Raw genomic sequence first — 21309 nt, forward strand, 5'->3', positions numbered from 1 at the left:
AGCTCGAGGAGGTAAACATTAACCCCAATGAAGCTTCAAGAGTCGTAAATATTGGGAAGAGCCTAAATGATAAAAGGAAGAAGGAGCTAATCAATTTCTTACAAGAGAATCTAGACGTTTTTGCCTGGTCACATGAAGACATGGTGGGAATAAGCCTGAGTGTAATCATGCACACTCTAAATTTGGACAAGAACGTGCCTGCAAAATCCCAAAAATGGAGACGCTTGGGAATAGTCTGAGCTTAAGCTCTTGAGGAAGAAGTAGCTCGACTATTAAAGTGCGGGTTTATTCGTGAAGCAAAATACCCGATTTGGGTTGCCATTCCCGTGCTGGTCCCAAAGCCAAACAGGAAATGAAGGACCTGCGTCGACTTCTCTGACCTGGACAAAGCTTATCCGAGGGATTACTTTCCAATACCAAGGATTGATCAATTGGTATATGCCATTGCAAGTCACGAGCTCTTGTCCTTCATGGATGCATATTCTGGATATAACCAGATCGCGATGAATCCTACAGACCAAGAACATACTAGCTTCATGACCCCAAATAACGTATATTGTTATAAAGTCCTGCCCTTCGGGCTGAAGAATGTCGGAGCTACATATTAACGCTTAGTCAACAAAATGTTCGCTAATCAAAACGAGAGAAATATGGAAGTGTATGTCGATGATATGCTTGTCAAATCCAAGACTACCGATAACCATGTATCCGATCTAAAAGAATGTTTTGAAATCTTAAGGAGGTATGACATGAAGCTGAATCCTCAGAAGTGTACTGTAATGCCCCAAATTTCCTAATAAGGTTTAGGACCTTGATTAGGAGGCCGAGAGGGCCATAATTGCTTTATTGTGTTATTAAATGATAATATGCATGTGTAGGTGTATTAAATATTCATGTGAACCCATTTCTGAGTAATTGGGTGATTTTCATATTTTGTTCATTTTGGGAATATTTGGCATATGTGTGAAATGTGTGTGGGGCTTTTTTATTATTTGGTTATGCCAAGGTTACCCAGTGCGAGACGATCCTAGGAGGTAAGCTAGTGGGAAAGTCACAACAGGATTTATGCTTGACTCGGAGTGAGTCAAGGGGTATTTAGAGCATTACTGGGTTATTGGGTAATGGGAATCAATATTTGGTGATAAATTGGGAGTTAGTAAGATCAGGGGGAAATTCTGGAGGTTTTGACTATTTTGCCCTCAGGGATGTTTTCGGGACCCTGAGCGTTAGGATTTTTTTGAGGCTACTTAAGCTTGAAGTAACCTTTTAAGAAATAAAAAGAACGTTCTGTACGTTCTCTCTCCCTCTAAGTTCCATTTTTGTCTCCCAATCGCATTTTCAAAGGAAACTTAAGTTCTAGGACTCGGATTTAAGCGAGGATCAAGGCATAGCGATCCTAGGGAAGATTAGAAGCTTATTAGCCGAAGTATTTAGTTGGAAACAACTCAATCGAAGGTAATTCCAATTTTAAGTTTTAAAGTTTTTTAAGCTTGAATTGGACTTTGTGTTTTGATGAGTTTTTGATTGAATTGAAGCTTGGGTTTTGTGGGTTTTGGACCATGGGGATGTTTGGGAACTTTGATTTTTGAGTTTGGAGATGTTGGGATATGTTTTTGGGAGGTTTTAAAAGGTTAAATTTGGAGAAAAATGGCTGGACTGAGGTTGGGCCGCGGCCCTGTTCTTGGGCGTCGTGGCCCAAGCTCGATGAAGCATGTGGAGTGCTTTGGGAGCTCTGGGGGCCGCGACACTAGGTGTAGGGCGCCGCGGCGCTTGCCCCTGGTTTTCTTGTTTTGGCTGGGGGCCGCGGCTCAGTGAGTTGGGGCCACGTCGCTTGGGGGTATTTATGGCTGAAATGATGTTTTAAGCTTGGGAACTCAAACCTTAGGCCTCGGGATCATTCCTACTACCCGGATTGGTGGGTTTGATGTCTCTAAGGCTAGGTCTTGGTTCTGGGATTGGTTTTAGAACTTGAACTCATTGGATCATCATTTGTGGTTGTGACTAGGTTACCACTAGAGGCTTGGAGTAAGGATCGTCCTTGTGGCTTGTTTATTGGTAACCTGTGCTTGGACCAAAGGTAAGAAGGCTGCACCCTGTGAATATGACATGCATGGTTATTCTTGATGCATGTTGGATGCTTAAATGTGACATGCATGGTTATTCTTGATGCATGTTGGATGTTTAAATGTGACATGCATGGTTATTGTTGAGGCATGTCAAGTGACTAAATGTGATGCATGTGTTGCACGAGAAACATGAGATTAGGGCATGCTATGAATATTGAATATGAGATTGTTCAAAGCTTAAGCCTCTGTGTTTATGCATGATCCTAATTATGCTTGCAATGGTTAAGTAAGCATGTTGAATGCCTTGTATTCGGATATTTGACGTATGATATATGTTTGGTAGCATTGCTTACTTGTGTATGGCACTGATTAGTCAGGGACGGCACTGGTCGCGTATTACTGACCTGAGAGTCAGAAATGGCATAAGCGTCCTGAATGCATGGACGATAAAAGATTAGATCTAATTGATCTCAGCGTTGAATGACTCTGGGAGCGTTGATGCTGGACCGACCCTAAGGTCGATGAAAACTATAAGCGCTTGATTAGTCTAGGCTAGTTACTCAAAGCCAGGGCCAAAGGCCTAGGTGACTGTTTGTCATATGGCTAGGGAGCGGAATCCCATGGTTGTGACTCTATGGTCATGCGGTAGGTTATCTTGGTGACTAGTTCATCAAACACCTATTTTGTTTAAGCTAGTGAAATGATCACTTATCTATAAAGCCCCGGTGACCCTATCATCACATGGCTATTGGGAACGGAACCCACCTTAGTGACTATTACAACTGTCACTCTTCTATTTGGGGCTAAAAGCCCTGGATGATTATTATGATCATCGGTTGATGTTGTATATTCATCATTACGTGAACTCATTTGCCTGCTTGAACAGGGCTGTATTTTCTAGGAGTGTGCCTTATGATTTGATGTCATGATATGATTGTTCATGAGCATATTGAGTTTTCTTACTGGACTTCGGCTCACGGGTTCTATGTGGTGCAGGTAAAGGCAAAAGAAAGCTGGACCATCCTTTAGTTGGAGAGCTTAGGTGACGATGTGTACATATGCAACTGCTCGACCGCCACGGCCGAGGGTTGAAAGAGGAACTAGGGTTAAACCCTGTTTTGCCGCTTAGATCGGCTAGTTGTAAATATTTTCTTGTAATAGACCATTAAATTATATTTTTGGGATCCCAATGTATACAGTAAATGTTCTAATGAAACGTTATATCTTAACCAAAAAAATTTAATCCCTAAATCGCTAATCATACTTAGTTACACAATTTTGGCCAAATGACTCGATTAGCGAGTTTAGCACTGTTTACGAGGCACACTGTAATGGTCCCTGGAGTTTAGGTCATTACAACTTGGTATCAGAGCGAGCCAAGGTTTATGGTTCATAAAGACATGTTGGGCATGTACACTCATCACTGAAGATAGCTTCACTTAGGGAATGGTAACTATTTATGTAATTATGTGCTTAACTGCTTAAATAGAATGTAAATGCTTTACCTGCACATTGTATTAGGGAGCATGAGATTATGATAGAGCCTGGCTCTTGACTATATGATTATATGCTCCGTGAATATATATATATATGAATGTGATCATATGACTACCTGCTCCATGAACATATATAATTGTGATATTTGCATGCTGGAGTTGGAGGCATGGTGTGAGTGTTGGAAGAGCAGGGATTATGATTGGTATATGAATGCCATGAGCATGTTTTTTTTAGCACTGCAAGTGGTTTGTAAATGTGATGTGGTAAGATTGATCCCGTGGGGGAAAGCTCTTGATATGCTCATCATGACTAATGGGTCAAGTTATTGACTGCAGATTCAATCAGCAGGTTTATAGCCAAGGTAGATAATGAGGCTTGGTGGTGGTTATACAGAGGCTAGGAGTTATAGCCAGGGTATTAGTTCTTCATCTGCTCCTATGAATTTTCAGCAGATGTTCACAGATTTGCAATTAAGATTGCAAAGGCATGAGGAAGAGATTAGGTGTCTGAAGCAACAGCGAAACCTATCGGGAAACACTTCTTCCTTGGTTATGCCAGGAGTGGCATCAGCTTTGGCTCAGCCTAGGGTTGAGAACAGATGGGAATTTCTCTATGGAAGATTCCATGAGTATTACCCTCCAGTCTTCGAGGGAGGCCTAGATCCATTCAAAGCTGAGCAATGGATGGGCATGATATGTTCCATTCTTGATAGTATGGGACTGGTAGGTCAAGATAGGGTGGCTTGTGCGATATTTTTTTTGCGAGATGATGCCCGGACGTGGTGGGAGGTAGTATCCCAGACATGAGACACAGCTGTGATGGATTAGAAAGAACTTAGGCAGCTGTTTAATGAAAGGTATTACTGTGATGCAGCCAAGACTGCTAAGATGAATGAGTTTCTGAATCTCGTTCAGGGAAATGCAACAGTAACCGAGTATGTTAATAGATTTGATGGGTTGGCCAAGTTTTCTTTTGACATGGTACCCACAGATGTAGCTCAGAAGGAAAGGTTTATTCAGGGATTGAATCCTGGAATAGCTCGGAGCATTAGAGTTGCCCAAGTGTATGAAATCTCTACCTATGCTCAGATGGTAGAGAAGGTTCTTGTTGTTGAGAGCAGGAGAAATGAGAAGAAGAGTGCTAGGGAGCACGGAGCTCGGATAGTGGTACCTCCACTTATTGGAGCAAGTAAGAATGAAAGCTGGAAGAAAATTTATCCAATCTGCACTCAGTGCAAGAAGTGTCATCGGAGAGAATGTTGAGCAAAGGCATGTTTCGCATGTGGTATGGTTGGGCATATTGTGAAGAATTGCCCAGTGCTAAGAGAGGATGAGCAAAAGGGGATGGACAGCTCGACTCTAGCTCGAGTGTTTATTCTGAGGCATTCAGAGTCTAGGAGTGAGACTAGTTCCTCAAGGGTGTCAGGTCAATTTTCTAGTTCTAATTTTTGAGTTATGTTGATTGGTTTTGATGCCATGCTGTTTCTTTGTTTGATGCTTCTAGAGAAGCATAAAGATGTTATGCAAATCACATGGTTATGTTATGATGGGAAGGCAATACTGTATTGTTGACTTAAGAGATGAGTGGGGTTATGATAAAAAGGACTCATCAGTGATTATGATAAAGCTGGTTATGACAGGCATGGGTATGGTATGGGATATGGATTGGTTAAGTAAGTATGGGGCAATGCTAAATGGCAAGGAAAGGATGGTAACTCTTGGGCTTGAGAGTGAGAAGTCTTGTGACAATTGGCAATGTATGGATTCAGTATGATTATAACATCTGTAGTGAGAGCTAGAGTTTTATGGCGGAGAGATGCATGGAACTCTTAGCTAGTGTGGTGGATACCACTTAGATTGTGCCAGTGGAGTTAGAACAGACTGGATTAGTCTGTGATTTTCTGGATGTGCTTCCACGGGATCTACCATGGTTTCCTTTATGTGTAAAGGATAGAATGGTGATTGGATTGGTGCCAGAAATGGAAACAGGTTTAAGGGCACTAGGAGTGCTGAGCTATGATTTGAGAGTGTGACTAATGTTAAGTTGTCTTGATGAATCCGATGAACAGAGCATTCAAGAATTTATTTGAATGGGATTTGTGATCGTCTTGGACGATGGTATTGTGGTGTATTTTTTGCAGAAATTCGCCAAGGTCAAGGAATGCCTTAGGGGCAGGAGTTACCTTGGGTGGTAAGGATATTACAGGTGCCTTGGGAAATAGTTTTGAGTCTTCTTGCATATCAGAACCGGTTAGCAGGTTGTTATGACACCTCAGTAGCAGGAGAAGTGATTGCCTATGCAATATGTTGAATAAAGTATCTGACCAGAACTAGAGTAGAGTTTCTGGTAGGCCAGGTGGTCAGTTTTATGTTTGAGATCATCATTTCGGAAAGGATAAAAAGGAAAGATGACTAAGTGAACCACAAATAGGAAAGATTGAGTAGGAAGTCTTAGTTGGATTAGCAGGGCGTTATAGTGTCAGGTATGAATTTATTATGGTATAAGGATCGGATTTGGGATCCGATGGACACTGAGGTTAATTGGGAGATTCTGAATGAATCTCATGCTACTCTCTTATTCTCTTCATTCAGGCATCATGGAAATGTAACAGGATATGAAAGCTTTATAATGGTGGCCTAAGATGGAGAGGGATGTAATGGTATATGTGGTAAATTTCTTAGCCTGTTGGCAGGTCAAATCAGAGTATCAGAATCAGTGGGGCCATTACAACCTTTGAGTATTTCGTAATGGGAATAAGGAAGCATCGCGATGGAGTTGCCCAGGTTAGTGGATCAGCATGAGTTGGCATTGGGTCATTATGGACCAGTATTTAAAGTGAACTCATTTATATCAATAAGGACAAATAATGCAGCTGATCAATATTCAGGTCTCTTTGTGAGAGAGATAGTGCGCCTTCATGAAATTCAAGGTTTATCTTATCAGATGAAGACTCTATTATTACTTCCAGGTTTTGGAAGGGTTAAGGAAGGCCATAAGTATATAGATGGAATTCATTACATTTCATTATTCTCAGACTGATGGTAAATCAGAGAGGGAAAGAAAGAGTTATCCAATGTTGAAAAGGTACCTTATGAGATAAGGTATGGTAGAGCGTGTTCGTCACCTAGTTCATTGGAATGAGATGGATGAGATGTTGATTCTGGATTATGATATGGTTTAGGGGACCATTGAGACTATTAGAGGTTGGAGCTTCGATGCTCACTTCTCAAAGTAAATGGAAAAGTTTTACTGAATTGAAAAGTAGGAACATGGAGTTCCAGGTAGAATATTGTATCTTCCTTAAAAGTATCACCGTGGAAAAGGGTGAGGAGATGAGGGCAGGTTGAGCCCTAGAGTAGTATAACAGTTTGAGTCCTTGATAGGACTGGTCAGGTTGACTTTGGTTCGACCTTATCTTTGGCACTGTCAGTTGTGAACAGTGTACTTGGTATTTCCATGCTGAGGACGTGGGTTAAAAGAAACTCATGAGTTGAGTTATGATAATATGGAGATTGAGGCTAAGTTATCCTGTAAAGAATAGCCAGTTCAGATATGAAATAGAAAGAATAAGGTTCTGAGGAACAAAATTATATCTTGGGTTAAGGTATGTTACAGATACAGTGAGATCGAGGGAACGACCTAGGAAACTAGAATCAGTTGTGAGGAATTTATATTCCAGGCGATTCAGATAAATTTCATCTCGAGGACGAAATTTCTGTAAGGAGGGGATAGTTGTAATGCCCAAAATTTCCTCATAAGGTTTAGGACCTTGATTAGGAGGCTGGGAGGGCCATAATTGATTTACTGTGTTATTAAATGATAATATGCATATTTAGGTGTATTAAATATGCATGTGAACCCATTTCTGAGTAATTGGGTGATTTTCATATTTTGGCCATTTTTGGCATATTTAGCATATGTGTGTGGTGCTTTATTATTATTTGGTTATGCCAAGGTTACCCAGCGCGAGACGATCCTAGGAGGTAAGCTAGTGGGAAAGTCACAACAGGATTTATGATTGACTCGGAGTGAGTCAAGGGGTATTTAGAGCATTACCGGGTTATTGGGCAATGGGAATCAATATTTGGTGATAAATTGGGAGTTAGAAAGATCAGGGGGAAATTCTGGAGGTTTTGAATATTTTTCCCCTGGGGATGTTTTCAGGACCCCGAGCGTTAGGATTTATTTGAGGCTACTTAACCTTGAAGTAACCTTTTAAGAAATAAAAAGAACGTTCTGTACGTTCTCTCTCCCTCTAAGTTCCATTTTTGTCTCCCGATCGCATTTTCAAAGGAAACTTAAGTTCTAGGACTCGGATTTAAGTGAGGATCAAGGCATAGCGATCCTAGGGAAGATTAGAAGCTTATTAGCCGAAGTATTTAGTTGGAAACAACTCAATCGGAGGTATTTCCAATTTTAAGTTTTTAAGTTTTTTAAGCTTGAATTGGACTTTGTGTTTTGATGACTTTTTGATTGAATTGAAGCTTGGGTTTTGTGGGTTTTGGACCATGGGGATGTTTGGGAACTTTGATTTTCGAGTTTGGAGATGTTGGGATATGTTTTTGGGAGGTTTTAAAAGGTTAAATTCGGAGAAAAATGGCTGGACCAAGGTTGGGACGCAACCCAAGCTCGATGAAGCAGGTGGAGTGCTTTGGGAGCTCTAGGGGCCGCGACACTAGGTGTAGGGCATCGCGGTGCTTGCCCCTAGTTTTCTTGTTTTGGCTGGGGGCCGCGGTTCAGTGAGTTGGGGCCATGGCGCTTAGGGGTATTTATGGCTGAAATGATGTTTTAAGCTTGGGAACTCAAACCTTAGGCCTCGGGATCATTTATACTACTCGGATTGGTGGGGTTTGATATCTCGGAGGCTAGGTCTTGGTTCTGGGATTGGTTTTAGAACTTGAACTCATTGGATCATCATTTGTGGTTGTGACTAGGTTACCACTAGAGGCTTGGAGTAAGGATCGTGCTTGTGGCTTGTTTATTGGTAACCTGTGCTTGGACCAAAGGTAAGAAAGCTGCACCCTGTGAATATGACATGCATGGTTATTCTTGATGCATGTTGGATGCTTAAATGTGACATGCATGGTTATTCTTGATGCATGTTGGATGTTTAAATGTGACATGCATGGTTATTGTTGAGGCATGTCAAGTGACTAAATGTGATGCATGTGTTGCACGAGAAACATGTGATTAGGGCATGCTATGAATATTGAATATGAGATTGTTCAGAGCTTGAGCCTCTGTGTTTATGCATGATCCTAATTATGCTAGCAATGGTTAAGTAAGCATGTTGAATGCCCTGTATTCGGATATTTGACATATGATATATGTTTGGTAGCATTTCTTACTTGTGTATGGCACTGATTAGTCAGAGACGGCACTGGTCGCGTATTACTGACCTGAGAGTCAGAAACGGCATAAGAGTCTTGAACGCAGGGCTGATAAAAGATTAGATCTAATCGATATCATCGTTGAATGAATCTGGGAGCATTGATGTTGGACCGACCCTAAGGTCGATGAAAACTATAAGTGCTTGACTAGTCTAGGCTAGTTACTCAGAGCCAGGGCCAAAGGCCTAGGTGACTGTTTGTCATATGGCTAGGGAGCGGAATCCCATGGTTATGACTCTATGGTCATGTGGTAGGCTATCTTGGTGACTAGTTCATCAAACACCTATTTTGTTTAAGCTAGTAAAATGATCACTTATCTATAAAGCCCCGGTGACCCTATCGTCACATGGCTATTGGGAACGGAACCCACCTTAGTGACTATTACAATTGTCACTCTTCTATTTGGGGCTAAAAGCCCTGGATGATTATTATGATCATCGGTTGATGTTGTATATTCATCATTACGTGAACTCATTTGCCTGCTTGAACAGGGCTGTATTTGCTAGGAGTGTGCCTTATGATTTGATGTCATGATATGACTGTTCATGAGCATATTGAGTTTTCTTGCTGGGCTTCCGCTCACGGGTGCTTTGTGGTATAGGTAAAGGCAAAAGAAAGCTTGACCATCCCTGAGTTGGAGAGCTTAGGTGACAATGTGTACATATGCAGTTGCTCGACCGCCACGGCCGAGGGTTGAAAGAGGAACTAGGGTTAAACCTTGTTTTGTCGCTTAGATCGGTTGGTTGTAAATATTTTCTTGTAATAGACCTTTAAATTATATTTTTGGGATCCCAATGTATACAGTAAATGTTATATCTTAACCAAAATTTTGAATCCCTAAACCGCTAATCATACTTAGTTTCACGATTTTGGCCAAATGACTCGATTAGCGAGTTTAGCACTGTTTACAAGGTACACCGTAACGGTCCCTGGAGTTTAGGTCGTTACATGTACGTTCGGAGTGGCGTCAGGAAAATTTCTTGGTTTCATAGTCAATACGAGGGGAATAGAGGAAAATCCCGAGAAAATAAGGTCGTTGGTAGAAATGCCCTCACCCAAGTCCCGAGAAAATACGATGAACGATGAACCGTGAATTTAACTCGCTACCCGAGTTCTTTGATTAAAACGTGCTTCCAAGTGTTTTTAATAGGTTAAGGTGAAAACCAATCAAAAGGGAAGGATATATTTTACTTAAAACATACAATTTTTCATGGTCCCATAAAACGTTTACAAGTTATTTACAACTCAAAATGGTCATTACTGTTTAAATTTACAACCCGCCGACCTAAGCGGCAAAAATAGGGTAAACCCCCTAGTTCCTCTGAGAACTCCTTGGCCATGGTGGTCAAGCGGCTGCATATGTACACATCACCACCTAAGCTCTCCACTCAAGGCTGGGTGAGCTTTTCTTTCCCTTTACCTGCACCACATAGCACCCATGAGCCAAAGCCCAGCAAGAAAACACAATAACGCATGAATATAGTATCAACAATGATCATAATAATCATTCAGGACTTTCAGTCTAACATAGAGGAGTGACAGTTGAAAAGTGACTAAAGTGGGTTCCGTTCCCATTAGCCATGTGACGATAGGGTCACCTGGGCTTTACAAATAAGTGATCATTTCACTAGCTTATCAAGATAGGTGCTCGATGAACTAGTCACCAATATAACCTACCGCATGACCATAGGGTCACAACCATGGGATTCTTCTCCCTAGCCACGTGACAAGCAGTCACCTAGGCCTTTGGCCCTGGCTCTGAGTAACTAGTCCTAGACTAGTCAAGCACTTATAGTTTTCATTAACCTTAGGGTCGGTCCAGCATTAATGCTCTTAGATTCATTCAACGCTGATATCAATTAGTCTTGACCTAAACCCCACTCTCGGGACTCCGAAACATACCCACATGGTGAGTAGATTCGATCCCGGACCTTAAGGATTGAAACCTCGAGCCAAAAAAACCCTTAAAAACACTCAAAACGGGATTCTGAAGGAATAGAGTAGTGCTACAGCGCTACTCTCTAACGCCCCAGCGCTAATCTCATAACCAAAAACGGCCCCAGCCTAACCCTGGGTAGCGTTGTAGTGCCCCCCTTGTGGGTGTTATAGCGCTACACCCAGCCTGATCAGCCCCTGAATCTCTTCCTTCGACTCCTTCATTTCCAACTCGATTCCAATGCTTCCAAACCTCGAATTAAGTGCCAAATGAACCCAAAATCCATCCCCAAAAGCCCTAAGCATCACAACCACAAGAACCCTAGCCAAAAACTCCCAATAAAACCAATCAACCAACCTAGAAATCTCAAATGAAAACCAAGACGAAAACGGAGAAAACCAGAGATTTAGTGGCTAGAATCTTACCTCAAGCTCAGATTATGATGCTCTTCAATGGTGAAACACACTCCCAAGCTCTCAAGACCTATTTCCCAAGCTTGGTTCCTCAAGTTAGGCTCAAAATCCAAAGAGAAAATGAAGAGAAATGGTGCACGGTAGCTAACTTTGATACTCTGTTTTCCCCCTTCCTTCTACAGCCTTCATGGCTTAATACTATCCTATAGGTGAAAAGACCAAAATACCCCTAGGTCAAATAAAGGTTTCTAAAGGCTCCCAAGGGCAAAATTGACATTTTCCACCTATTTTGTTAATCATAATTAACGCTCTCCAATTCTCGTTAATCTCAATATTCTCAAACACCAATAATTCATATATCGTTAACCTTTCATTCCTAGCAATGCTCAAATCATTAAAATCACTCCGAGACTCACCCCGATCCCCGAACTTAATCCCGTTATGCCTAACCTGCTAATCTACACTCAAGATCGTCTCATGCCGAATGGCTCGAACAAATCCACATTATAATGTGGTCTCAACAGTATGTCACCGACATGCATACAAATATACAATTACGCCCTCAACGGGCAAAATTACCAAAACACTCTTGTAATGAAATGTGGACCCACATGCATGCACTTAACATCATATTATAATATAATTCACATAAACATGCATATAATCATTTAATGGCGTAATAAAACAATTATGGCCCTCCCGACCTACTAATCCAGCCATTAAACCGCATTAGGGATTTTGGGGCATTATAGATTCGGTCAGATCTTTAATTATTAAGTGCATTTGTTTTTTTGTTCTTTTTATCACTTAATGGATCTTACTGAAAAAGATCTATAATGGGCTCTTAATATTATTAATACATATACAACTCTCTCTTTTATTTTATTTCCTTTGACATATTAGGTATTCCACTTCTTCTTTTGTCTCTCTACCTCTCTGCCGCAATCAAATCAAGGTCAATTTTTTGCTTTTATATTTTTGTTTATTCTTATATTTTTTCTTTTGTTTTTTTGCTTAATATTTTGTCTAGAAAACATAAACGTATCAAATCAAGGTCAGTTTTTTGCTTTTATGTTTTTGTTTATTCTCATCTATTTCTTTTTTTTTTTTTTTGCTTGATATTTTGTCTAGAAATCATAAACTGATATAAAGTATATATATTATGTCATTTGTTTGTTCCCTCTCCAAAAACGTTTGATATACTTTCCAGAAATTGAAAATTTTGTGTATACTTACTTTATAATATTATATATATTATATCTATCATTGATTACTTTGTTATTTTTAATTTTCAATCCCAATCTTATTCACTTTCTTTGTCTTGATATGCTTTCATTTGTTGTTATTATATCTATCAAGATTGTGCCTTTTATTTGTTATTATATTTCTTATGTAACCTTATGTCACTCACATATTCTATATATTTTGTTGTAAACTTTTTTTTGCATAAATTTTTTTTTCAATATATATTATTTTTATATTAGTATATGGAACAATCTAGTGAAAATCAAAGAGTGAGTTGGAGGAATATGGATGTAGTAAAAACTTTTTTGGAGACTTGTATTCAAGAAGTTTCTCTAAATGGAAGACTTGGAAGTAGTTTGAAGCCAGATTCGTGGAATAAAGTTAGACAAGTGTTGGAGACTACTCATTCTTTCATTGCAAATCAAAAGCAAATGAAGAATCATTTTGATTATCTAAAGGATAAATATCAAGCTTGGTTTCCAATAACTAAGAAAACAGAGACTATTTATGATCCTACAACTAATACCATTCTTATGTCAAATGCTGAATGGGATGAGTAAATTAAGGTTATTTTTCTATGATCACTGTTTTATAATTTTAGATATTTAAGTTGCACATATTAAAATGCATTCTCTTTTTGTATTGGATATAGGCCCACCCAAAGGCAAAAGCATTGAAAACCTCTCCTTTACCCTTTCTGGATCTTTGTAGAGCACTCTTTGATGGTACTACTGCAACCGGAGTTTATGGTTGGAGTCCTAGTTGTACAATTCCTCGACCTGTTACCTCATCTACATCTCCTAATATGGAGACAGATGCTTTTTCTGAAGAAAGTGCACCTAGTAACCAAAATGATGACGCTGTAAACACTTCTCCATCTCAATATTCAAATCCTTTAGGAGGACAAAAGAAGAAAAGAAAGCTCTCGTCTCAATAAGATATTGATGATAAGATGTCTGTTGCATTGGAGTTGTTAATTAAAAAGAATAGCGGTCCTAAAGTTGAGGACTGCTTGGAAAAATTAGATGGACTTGGATGGGAGGAGCCATTGTATAGTGCAACTATTAGTATACTTTGCAAAGGTGATAGCTATAGAAAAGCATGGATGAACATGAAAGACGTCAACATAATGGAGAATTGGGTTAAGGCTATGGGGAAAAAATTGGGATATTTTTTATATAGTTATTTAAGTTATAATTATGCTTAGATAACTTTTTATTTGTTACATTATGTCATACTTTTTCCCTTTGTGTATCGAAGTTTATTGATCTATTACAATGATCTATGAATGTTTCATTTTCAATCCTAGTATTATTTATGTTCCTCTAAAGTGGCTATAATTTTCTTAACAGATTTAATATGGATTTTGAGGATCAACTTTTACTCTTAATGATTTTCTATTGGTATGTATGTCGTAAACGCAACTATTTACCTAGAGTTAAAGATAATACATCAACTCTATCCGGTGCAAGATACACTTTGGAGTTATTATATGGCTCAAATCGACAATGCATAGAGTTGATGTGGATGTCTTGTGATGCATTTGTTCTTTTGTGCAATCACTTTAGACAAAGAGAATGGATTAAAGATAGTAAGCATGTATCAGTTGAAGAAAAGATAGCAATGTTTTTAATTATCATAGCACATAATGAGCGATTTATTGTCATGAAGTGAACATAATGAGCGATTTATTGTCATGAAGCGAAGATTTCAACATTCTTCACAAACTGTTCACAAGTATTTTCATGAGGTTCTTGAAGCAATGATGCACTTTGCAAAAGAGATAATAGTACCCACAATTGATCTTGATTCCAATATTCCAATTGCTCAAAAAAATATCAGAAAATTTTTTAAGGTATTGTATTTTTAAATCATAATTGTATTAATAAAATATTTGTTATAAATATTTGAACTTATAAATTTATTGCAGGGGCAATTGGTGCACTTGATGGAACACTAGTGGATGCTATAATCCCACTTGATAAACAAATTGATTATAGAGGAAGAGGAAAGGGTAACTGCTACCAAAATGTTCTAGAAATATGTGACTTCAACATGGTCTTTACTTATGTTTATGCAGGATGGGAAGGAGTAGCACATGATTCGTGAGTTCTAAAAGAGATAGTAGTTAATCCAAATAATTGTTTTCCATTTCCTTCTCCAAGTAAGTGATTAGTGAAATGTAATTTATTAGGACGATAACTCAATTCTCTATTTTAACTAATTTAACATTTTTATGTGTATAAATTTCAGATAAGTATTACCTACGTGATGCAACATATCCATTTACTCAGGGATTTTTACCTCCTTACCATAATGTTTGATATTAGTTAGGAGATTATCGTCGTAGGGATGTTGTAATGAAAGAGGAGAGGTTTGACCATGCTCATGCTCAACTTAGAAATGTTATTGAACGTTCATTTGGAGTTTTTGAAACCAAGATTTCCAATACTAGATAAGATGGCTCCATATGAGTTTCATGTCCAAAGAGATGTTGTTATTGCATGTTTTGCAATTAACAATTTTATCAGGAAAGAGCGTATCAATGATGAATTATTCAATCAGTTTGATCAACCTCAAGTAATCTTTGAGGAAGGACTAGAAGAACAAATATTGGAGGAAACAAATGAACCCAGTTGGAGAGCAGAAGATGCACAGTTCATGAACAATTTGAGGAATGAACTTGCACTAAAGCTAATGCAAAGAAGAGGAAACAATTAATACTTTAAATTCTTAAAATTGATTATGTTTTGTATTTGAATATTTGAATACTTTTTTTAAATAAAATATAATATTATAAATTTATTAATAATATATAATTAAAAATTCTGATATGATATCTTATTATTCAGATGTGCATTCAGATGTGAAAAAAACAAACAGTCTTAATATTTCTGTATTCAGATTCAGATATGATATCTTATTATTCAGATGTGCATTCAGATTCAGATGTCTGGAACTTAAAAAAACAAATGCACCCTAAGCCTATGTCTGGAGAACCTCTGCTCCTTTATTTGGCTGTGACAGAAATGCAGTTAGTGCCGTGTTAGTCCGAGAAGAAGACCGTGCTCAAAAGCCAGTATATTATATAAGCAAGAGACTTCTCGGAGCTGAGTCACGATACCCACTGATAGAGAAGCTGGCATTCTGTCTGATATTGGCTTCCAGGAAGCTCCGGCCATATTTTCAGTCTCATTCAATCAACGTCTTGACTGACCAACCCTTAAAACAGGTGCTACAAAAACCTGAAACGTCGAGACATCTGTTAAAATGGGCTATCGAACTTAGCCAATTCGAGATACTATACATGCCATGGACCGCAATCAAAAGTCAGGTCCTTGCTGATTTTGTGGCTGAATGCACCGAATATCAAGATGAGCTCTTGAAGGAACCAGTGCAGGAATTATGGAAAATCTCCGTGGATGGATCATCAAACGAGAATGGATCGGGAGAAAGGATCATCTTAATCTCCCCATAAGGGCATCGATTCCATACAACTCTGAGATTCGAATTCGAAGCATCCAACAACGAAGCTGAATATGAGGCTTTACTAGCTGGGCTGAGAGTGGCAAGGGAGCTCGAGGCAAAATATGTCCAATGCTAAAGTGATTCTTAGCTCGTGATTAATCAAGTGTTGGGAGAATATCAAGCTTGAGGTACCAAGATGGTGGCCTACCTAGCTAAGGTGAAGGGAGAGATGTCCGAATTTGAGTATAGTACTATTGAACAGATACCTCACAAGCAGAACTCTAATGCTAACGCTTTGGAAAGGCTTGCAACCACCAAGGAAGCTGAGACATTGAATGTCATGTCAATGGAATTCTTGGAGAATACGAGTGTAACAGAAATGGTAGGAGTCGAAATGATCGACACAAGACCAACCTGGATGACTCCCATAATGGAATACCTCACAACAGGAAGGCTACCTAAGGATAGAAAGGATGCAAGAAAAATACTATTTCAAGCTCTGAGGTATGTGATAGTGGATGGGACATTGTACCGATGTGGTCATTCATTTCCTCTCCTATGATGTGTTCTATCCGAGGAAGCTAAAACCATTTTGCAAGAAGTGCACGAAGGCTTTTGTGGAGATCATGTTGGGGGCAAAACCTAGCACTGAAAATACTGAGGCAAGGCTATTTTTGGCCCACTCTAACAAAAGATTCAATCTCATATGTCCAGAAGTGCGACAAATGCCAACGTTTTTCCATTATTGCCTGAGCTACTCCAGTTGAGTTAACGATGATCTCATCCTCGTAGACATTTGCAATATGGGGAATCGACATAATATGGTCCTTACCTATGGGAAAGGGAGGAGTTCGTTACGCGGTGGTGGTGATCGACTATTTCACGAAGTGGGTAGAAGCCGAACCTCTGGAAACCACCACTTCAAAGAGAATCCTAGACTTCCTAGTGAAGAGTATAATATGTCGATTTGGGCTTCCTAAAAAGATCGTGTCAGACAATGGGACACAATTCGACAATGATCTCTTCACTGACTTCTGTGAAAAATACGACATTATTAAGAGTTTCTCCTCAGTAGCGTATCCGCAGGCCAATGGACATGTCAAGGCTGTAAACAAACCCTAAAGGCGAGCGCGAAGAAGAGGTTAGACGAGGCCAAAGGATTATGGCCCGAACAACTCCCACAAGTACTTTGGGCATACCGAACTTCTCACAGAACCTCCACGGGACATACTCCTTTTTCCTTAACTTTTGGAACCGAGGTCGTCCTTCCAGTCGAAGCCATGGTAGCCACTCACAGGCAAAGGACATTCAACCAGGAGCAAAATGAGGGGCTACTTAACGCATCCCTCGATCTGATTGAAGAAAAACGAGAAGAGTCGCAGTTACAGCTCTCCCATTACCAACAAAAAATCACTCGCTATTTTAATTCTAAAGTTAAGACGCGTAGATTTGGATTGGGCGACCTGGTTCTCTGAAGGGTATTTCTTGCAAATAAAGATCCCAAGGATGGTGTTTTAGGCCCAAATTGAGAGGGACCATATCAAGTCATTGAGGTTTTGTGAGAATGAACTTTCAAGATAGCTCAGCTGAATGGGGAAGTACTCCCATAGACCTGGAATGCCCTACATTTGAAAAAATATTATCAGTAGCACCACAATCAATGTAAGGGTTATTTATAAAAGCCATTTTATTAAATAATAGGTGGGTTATTAAATAATCTTTAAGATAGCACGAGTTCGTGTTCTAGTTTTGTAAAAGCAACCAAGAAAGTTTCTACATTCTGGTTACTTGGGGGGCATATAACTCGAGATTGGAAAAATTAAGCTTGCTTGGTAAGTTGAAATCATTTAAAATCATGGACGTAACCAAGTCCAAAACTTAGAGGCTTGGAAAAATTGATTATTCGACAACTTTTTAAGAGCTCGAGTTTTCAATAAACCTAGCGCGAACTAAGTTGAAATCGTTTAAAATCCTGGACGTAACTAGGTCCAAAACTTAGAGGCTTGGAAAAATTAATTATTTGACAACTTTTTAAGAGCTCGAGTTTTCAATAAACCTAGCCCGAACTAAGTTGAAATCATTTAAAATCCTGGACGTAACCAATTCTGAGATTTAGAAGTTGGGAAAAAAATTTAATATCAAAGGGCTTGTTAAAGCTCGAGTTATCAATAAACCTAACACGAACTAAGTTTAAATCAACCCTAGACGCAACCAGGTCCGAAACTTGGAAAGTTGGGAAAATTGTTTAATATCATGGGCTTCTTAAAGCTCGTGTTATCAATAAACCTACCACGAACCAAGTTTAAATAAATTAAAAACCTTGGATATAACCAGGTTCAAGGCCTGACTCTTAACAAGTATGATACAAATCAACACACAAAACTTGGATATAACCGAGCACAAAATATCTATCCCGATCTAAAAATCAATTCCTAAAATCTCGAATGTACAAATAAGGATTCATAAACATGAGAGATAGTAAAGGAAAGATAAATGGATTGAAAAGTTAGATGTATATTGAAATTATCCTGAGGAGAAAAACCTCGAATTGAGCCCAAAGGCAATTATTTAATAAAAAAAATTGTTAAGCAATTACAAACAAATACAAAAAAGGGGGGTATCACTGAGCTCCACCAGCTTGCTCCAAAGATGTGACCTCCTCGCCATCCCCCTCGGCTGCTAGGAAGCCTCCCCAGTCTCTGACAGTTCTTGCAAAATCTAAGCCTTGAATTTTGCAAGGTACGGATCCCACAGCCTGGGATCCATGAAAGAGAAGTTCCCATCCTAGTTGACGGCCCAGCACTGGTATAGCATCTCTTCCATGGACAACAATGAGGTCGATCCCACCATAGCCAATCAAGATTCAGAGATGGCCATGGATATAATGAAGCCGACTCCGGCAAAGGAAATGCTGGTCGGATGAATAACAAAAGAGGTGGAAACAGGAATCAGCCACCTCAGGATGACCAACCCGGCAGACGGGACGCTAGGGGGCAATCCAGACAGAATAATGTCTTTAACCGGCTCGGAGCTAGCGAGCAGCGGAGAAGATACGAAGACTTCAGAGATGTGCTCAACGATTGCCGCGAGCGGCATGGCGAGAACATCCCCCCAGCAACAGAGGCCACAACGATTCCTGTCACTGTGCAGGCCCAGATAGATGCCCTCAACCAGGTTGTGCAACAGCTGGTCAGGGGAAGAACATCTTACATCGACCAGGACAGGAGGAAAGGTACTCCTTTCATCCAGAGGATAGCTATGGCAGAGACTCCTAGCAAGTTTAAAATGCCTACGCTTCTGAACTTTGATGGGTACGGTGACCCGGTATCTCACGTTAATAAATTTGAGATACAAATGGACATTCAGAAAGTGTCCGAAGATGCTCGGTGCAGGATCTTCCCTACCACACTTTCTGACGCTGCGCAGGAGTGGTTTTTCAAGTTCCCTCCTACGAGTATAGTTTCCTGGGAAATGTTAGTAAGGGAGTTTTACGGACAGTTCTACGCAGGTCGTGTACACCCGACCGAGGCAAACCAGCTGGTTGAAATTCACCAGCAGGATGGAGAATTGCTAAAGGACTACATCCAGCGCTTTATGCGAGCAGCGGCTGGAGCGAAAACAGTGGGGGACGAGGGCAAAATGATGGCCATAACCGCAGGGGTTAGGCGTCGCTCCCCCCGCAAAGATGGGGTTAGAACTACCCAGGAATTCTTGGACCGGGCTGATCGTTACATCAAGCTCGAAGATGCCATTGCCGATGATGGAAAGCCTTCAGGCAAGGATAAGAAGGTTGTCGAGCCCGCCAAAGCCGCCAATGGGTCTAAACCCAACGGCAACGGGAACGGTAACACCAATGGCAAGAATGGTGGAAAACGGCCACACAATGAGCCTTCCACCTCCGACAATAAACGAGCCAAGGGTAACCATTATGAACCTCGGTTCACTAATACACTGCCCTTGTTGAGTCTCGGGGAGAGGTTTATCAGGCCACGAGTTCCAGTGTGCCTTATAAGAAGCATGCCCCCATTCGAAAGGATATTTCGAAAAGAGACACTACCAAGTTCTGTCGCTATCATAGTGACAACGGACATGATACCAACGAATGCAACCAGCTGAAGGATGAAATCGAGTTCCTTATTAGACAAGGACACTTGAGAAGATACGTACGGGCCTCGGGAAATTCCCAACGAGAAGCTCCAGGTGGCAACGAGCAAGCGCCAACACGCCAACGCTCGCCACCTTTGCAGCCTGCCCCCATGACTGGCACACTGTTAACCATCTGTGGAGGCCCGCACCTCGCGGGAAATAGCGGAAAGGCCAGGGAACGATACGCTTGGACTCTGCGCCACGACCAAGACATCGAGATGATGACTGTGGAGGACCGCGCACCAAAAAAGGCTCGGTCAGAAGAGGGCGAGATAACCTTCTCTGATAGCGATGCCCAACATGTCCGGTTCCCACATTCCGATCCGCTAGTCGTGGATATCCAAATGGCCAACATGATGGTGAAGAGAGTGTTGGTCGATACAGGAAGTTCGTTGAATATCCTATATAAATCTTCGCTGGAACGCATGAAATTGTCCGTCAAGGACTTGGAGCCCTGCAACCAGACAATATACGGCTTCTCTGGTGAGGGACTCGCCCCTGCCGGATCAATCAGACTACCAGTGACGACAGGTACAGCGCCTGCTACCAGGACATTACTCGCTACTTTTGTAGTAGTCGATTGTCCTTCGGCGTACAATGCCGTCATTGGGAGGCCTATACTGGTTGATCTACGGGCCGTCATCTCTATGTGGCACTTAGCCATGAAGTTTCCGACAGATGCAGGGGTAGGACGCGTGTTGGGGAACCAGAGGGAAGCCAGAGAGTGCTATAACGCCTCAGTCACGAAGGCGAAAAAGGGAACATCGAAGAGCACTACCTCAGATAGGTTGCAAATGGCAGTTGATACACAAGCCCAATCCGGTGATGAGGTCACCAAATAGGGTGTTGCCCAAAGTGAGGATAGAGATCTAGATCCTCGCTTTGGATATTTTGAAGAGAATGTTGGACCCGTCGAGGACCTGGAAGAGGTCCAACTCGATGAAAAAGACTTGACCAAAGTCGTAAAGGTCGGGAAAAATCTAGAACCAACCACGAAGCATACACTGGTGGAATTTTTGCGGAGGAACCAGGAAGTCTTTGCCTGGTCGCACAAAGACATGGCTGGGATAGACCCTGCAGTTATCAGCCATGTCCTGAACATAGACAAAACTTTTCCACCCATACAACAAAAAAGAAGGTTGCTCGAT

The 21309-nt window shown here is 40.6% G+C and overlaps 1 protein-coding gene across 1 annotated transcript; it reads left to right on the top strand.

Moving 5' to 3' along the window:
• Positions 1 to 12789: 12789 nt before the first annotated feature.
• LOC133799826 (uncharacterized) lies at positions 12790 to 13484 on the top strand. The gene is made up of 2 exons (XM_062237815.1): positions 12790 to 13103; positions 13259 to 13484. The coding sequence occupies exons 1-2, from the start codon at positions 12790 to 12792 to the stop codon at positions 13482 to 13484; spliced, it is 540 nt and encodes a 179-aa protein (XP_062093799.1).
• Positions 13485 to 21309: the final 7825 nt, after the last annotated feature.

Source organism: Humulus lupulus, chromosome 9 (genome assembly GCF_963169125.1).
Source record: "Humulus lupulus chromosome 9, drHumLupu1.1, whole genome shotgun sequence".
Lineage (NCBI taxonomy): Eukaryota > Viridiplantae > Streptophyta > Magnoliopsida > Rosales > Cannabaceae > Humulus > Humulus lupulus.

Excerpts from the sequence above, each read along its gene's own strand:
- LOC133799826 (XM_062237815.1), top strand. The coding sequence starts at position 12,790 with ATGGAACAATCTAGTGAAAATCAAAGAGTGAGTTGGAGGAATATGGAT. Across the intron at positions 13,104-13,258 it reads TCAAATGCTGAATGGGATGA|AGCACTCTTTGATGGTACTA; the intron begins GTAAATTAAGGT and ends GGATCTTTGTAG.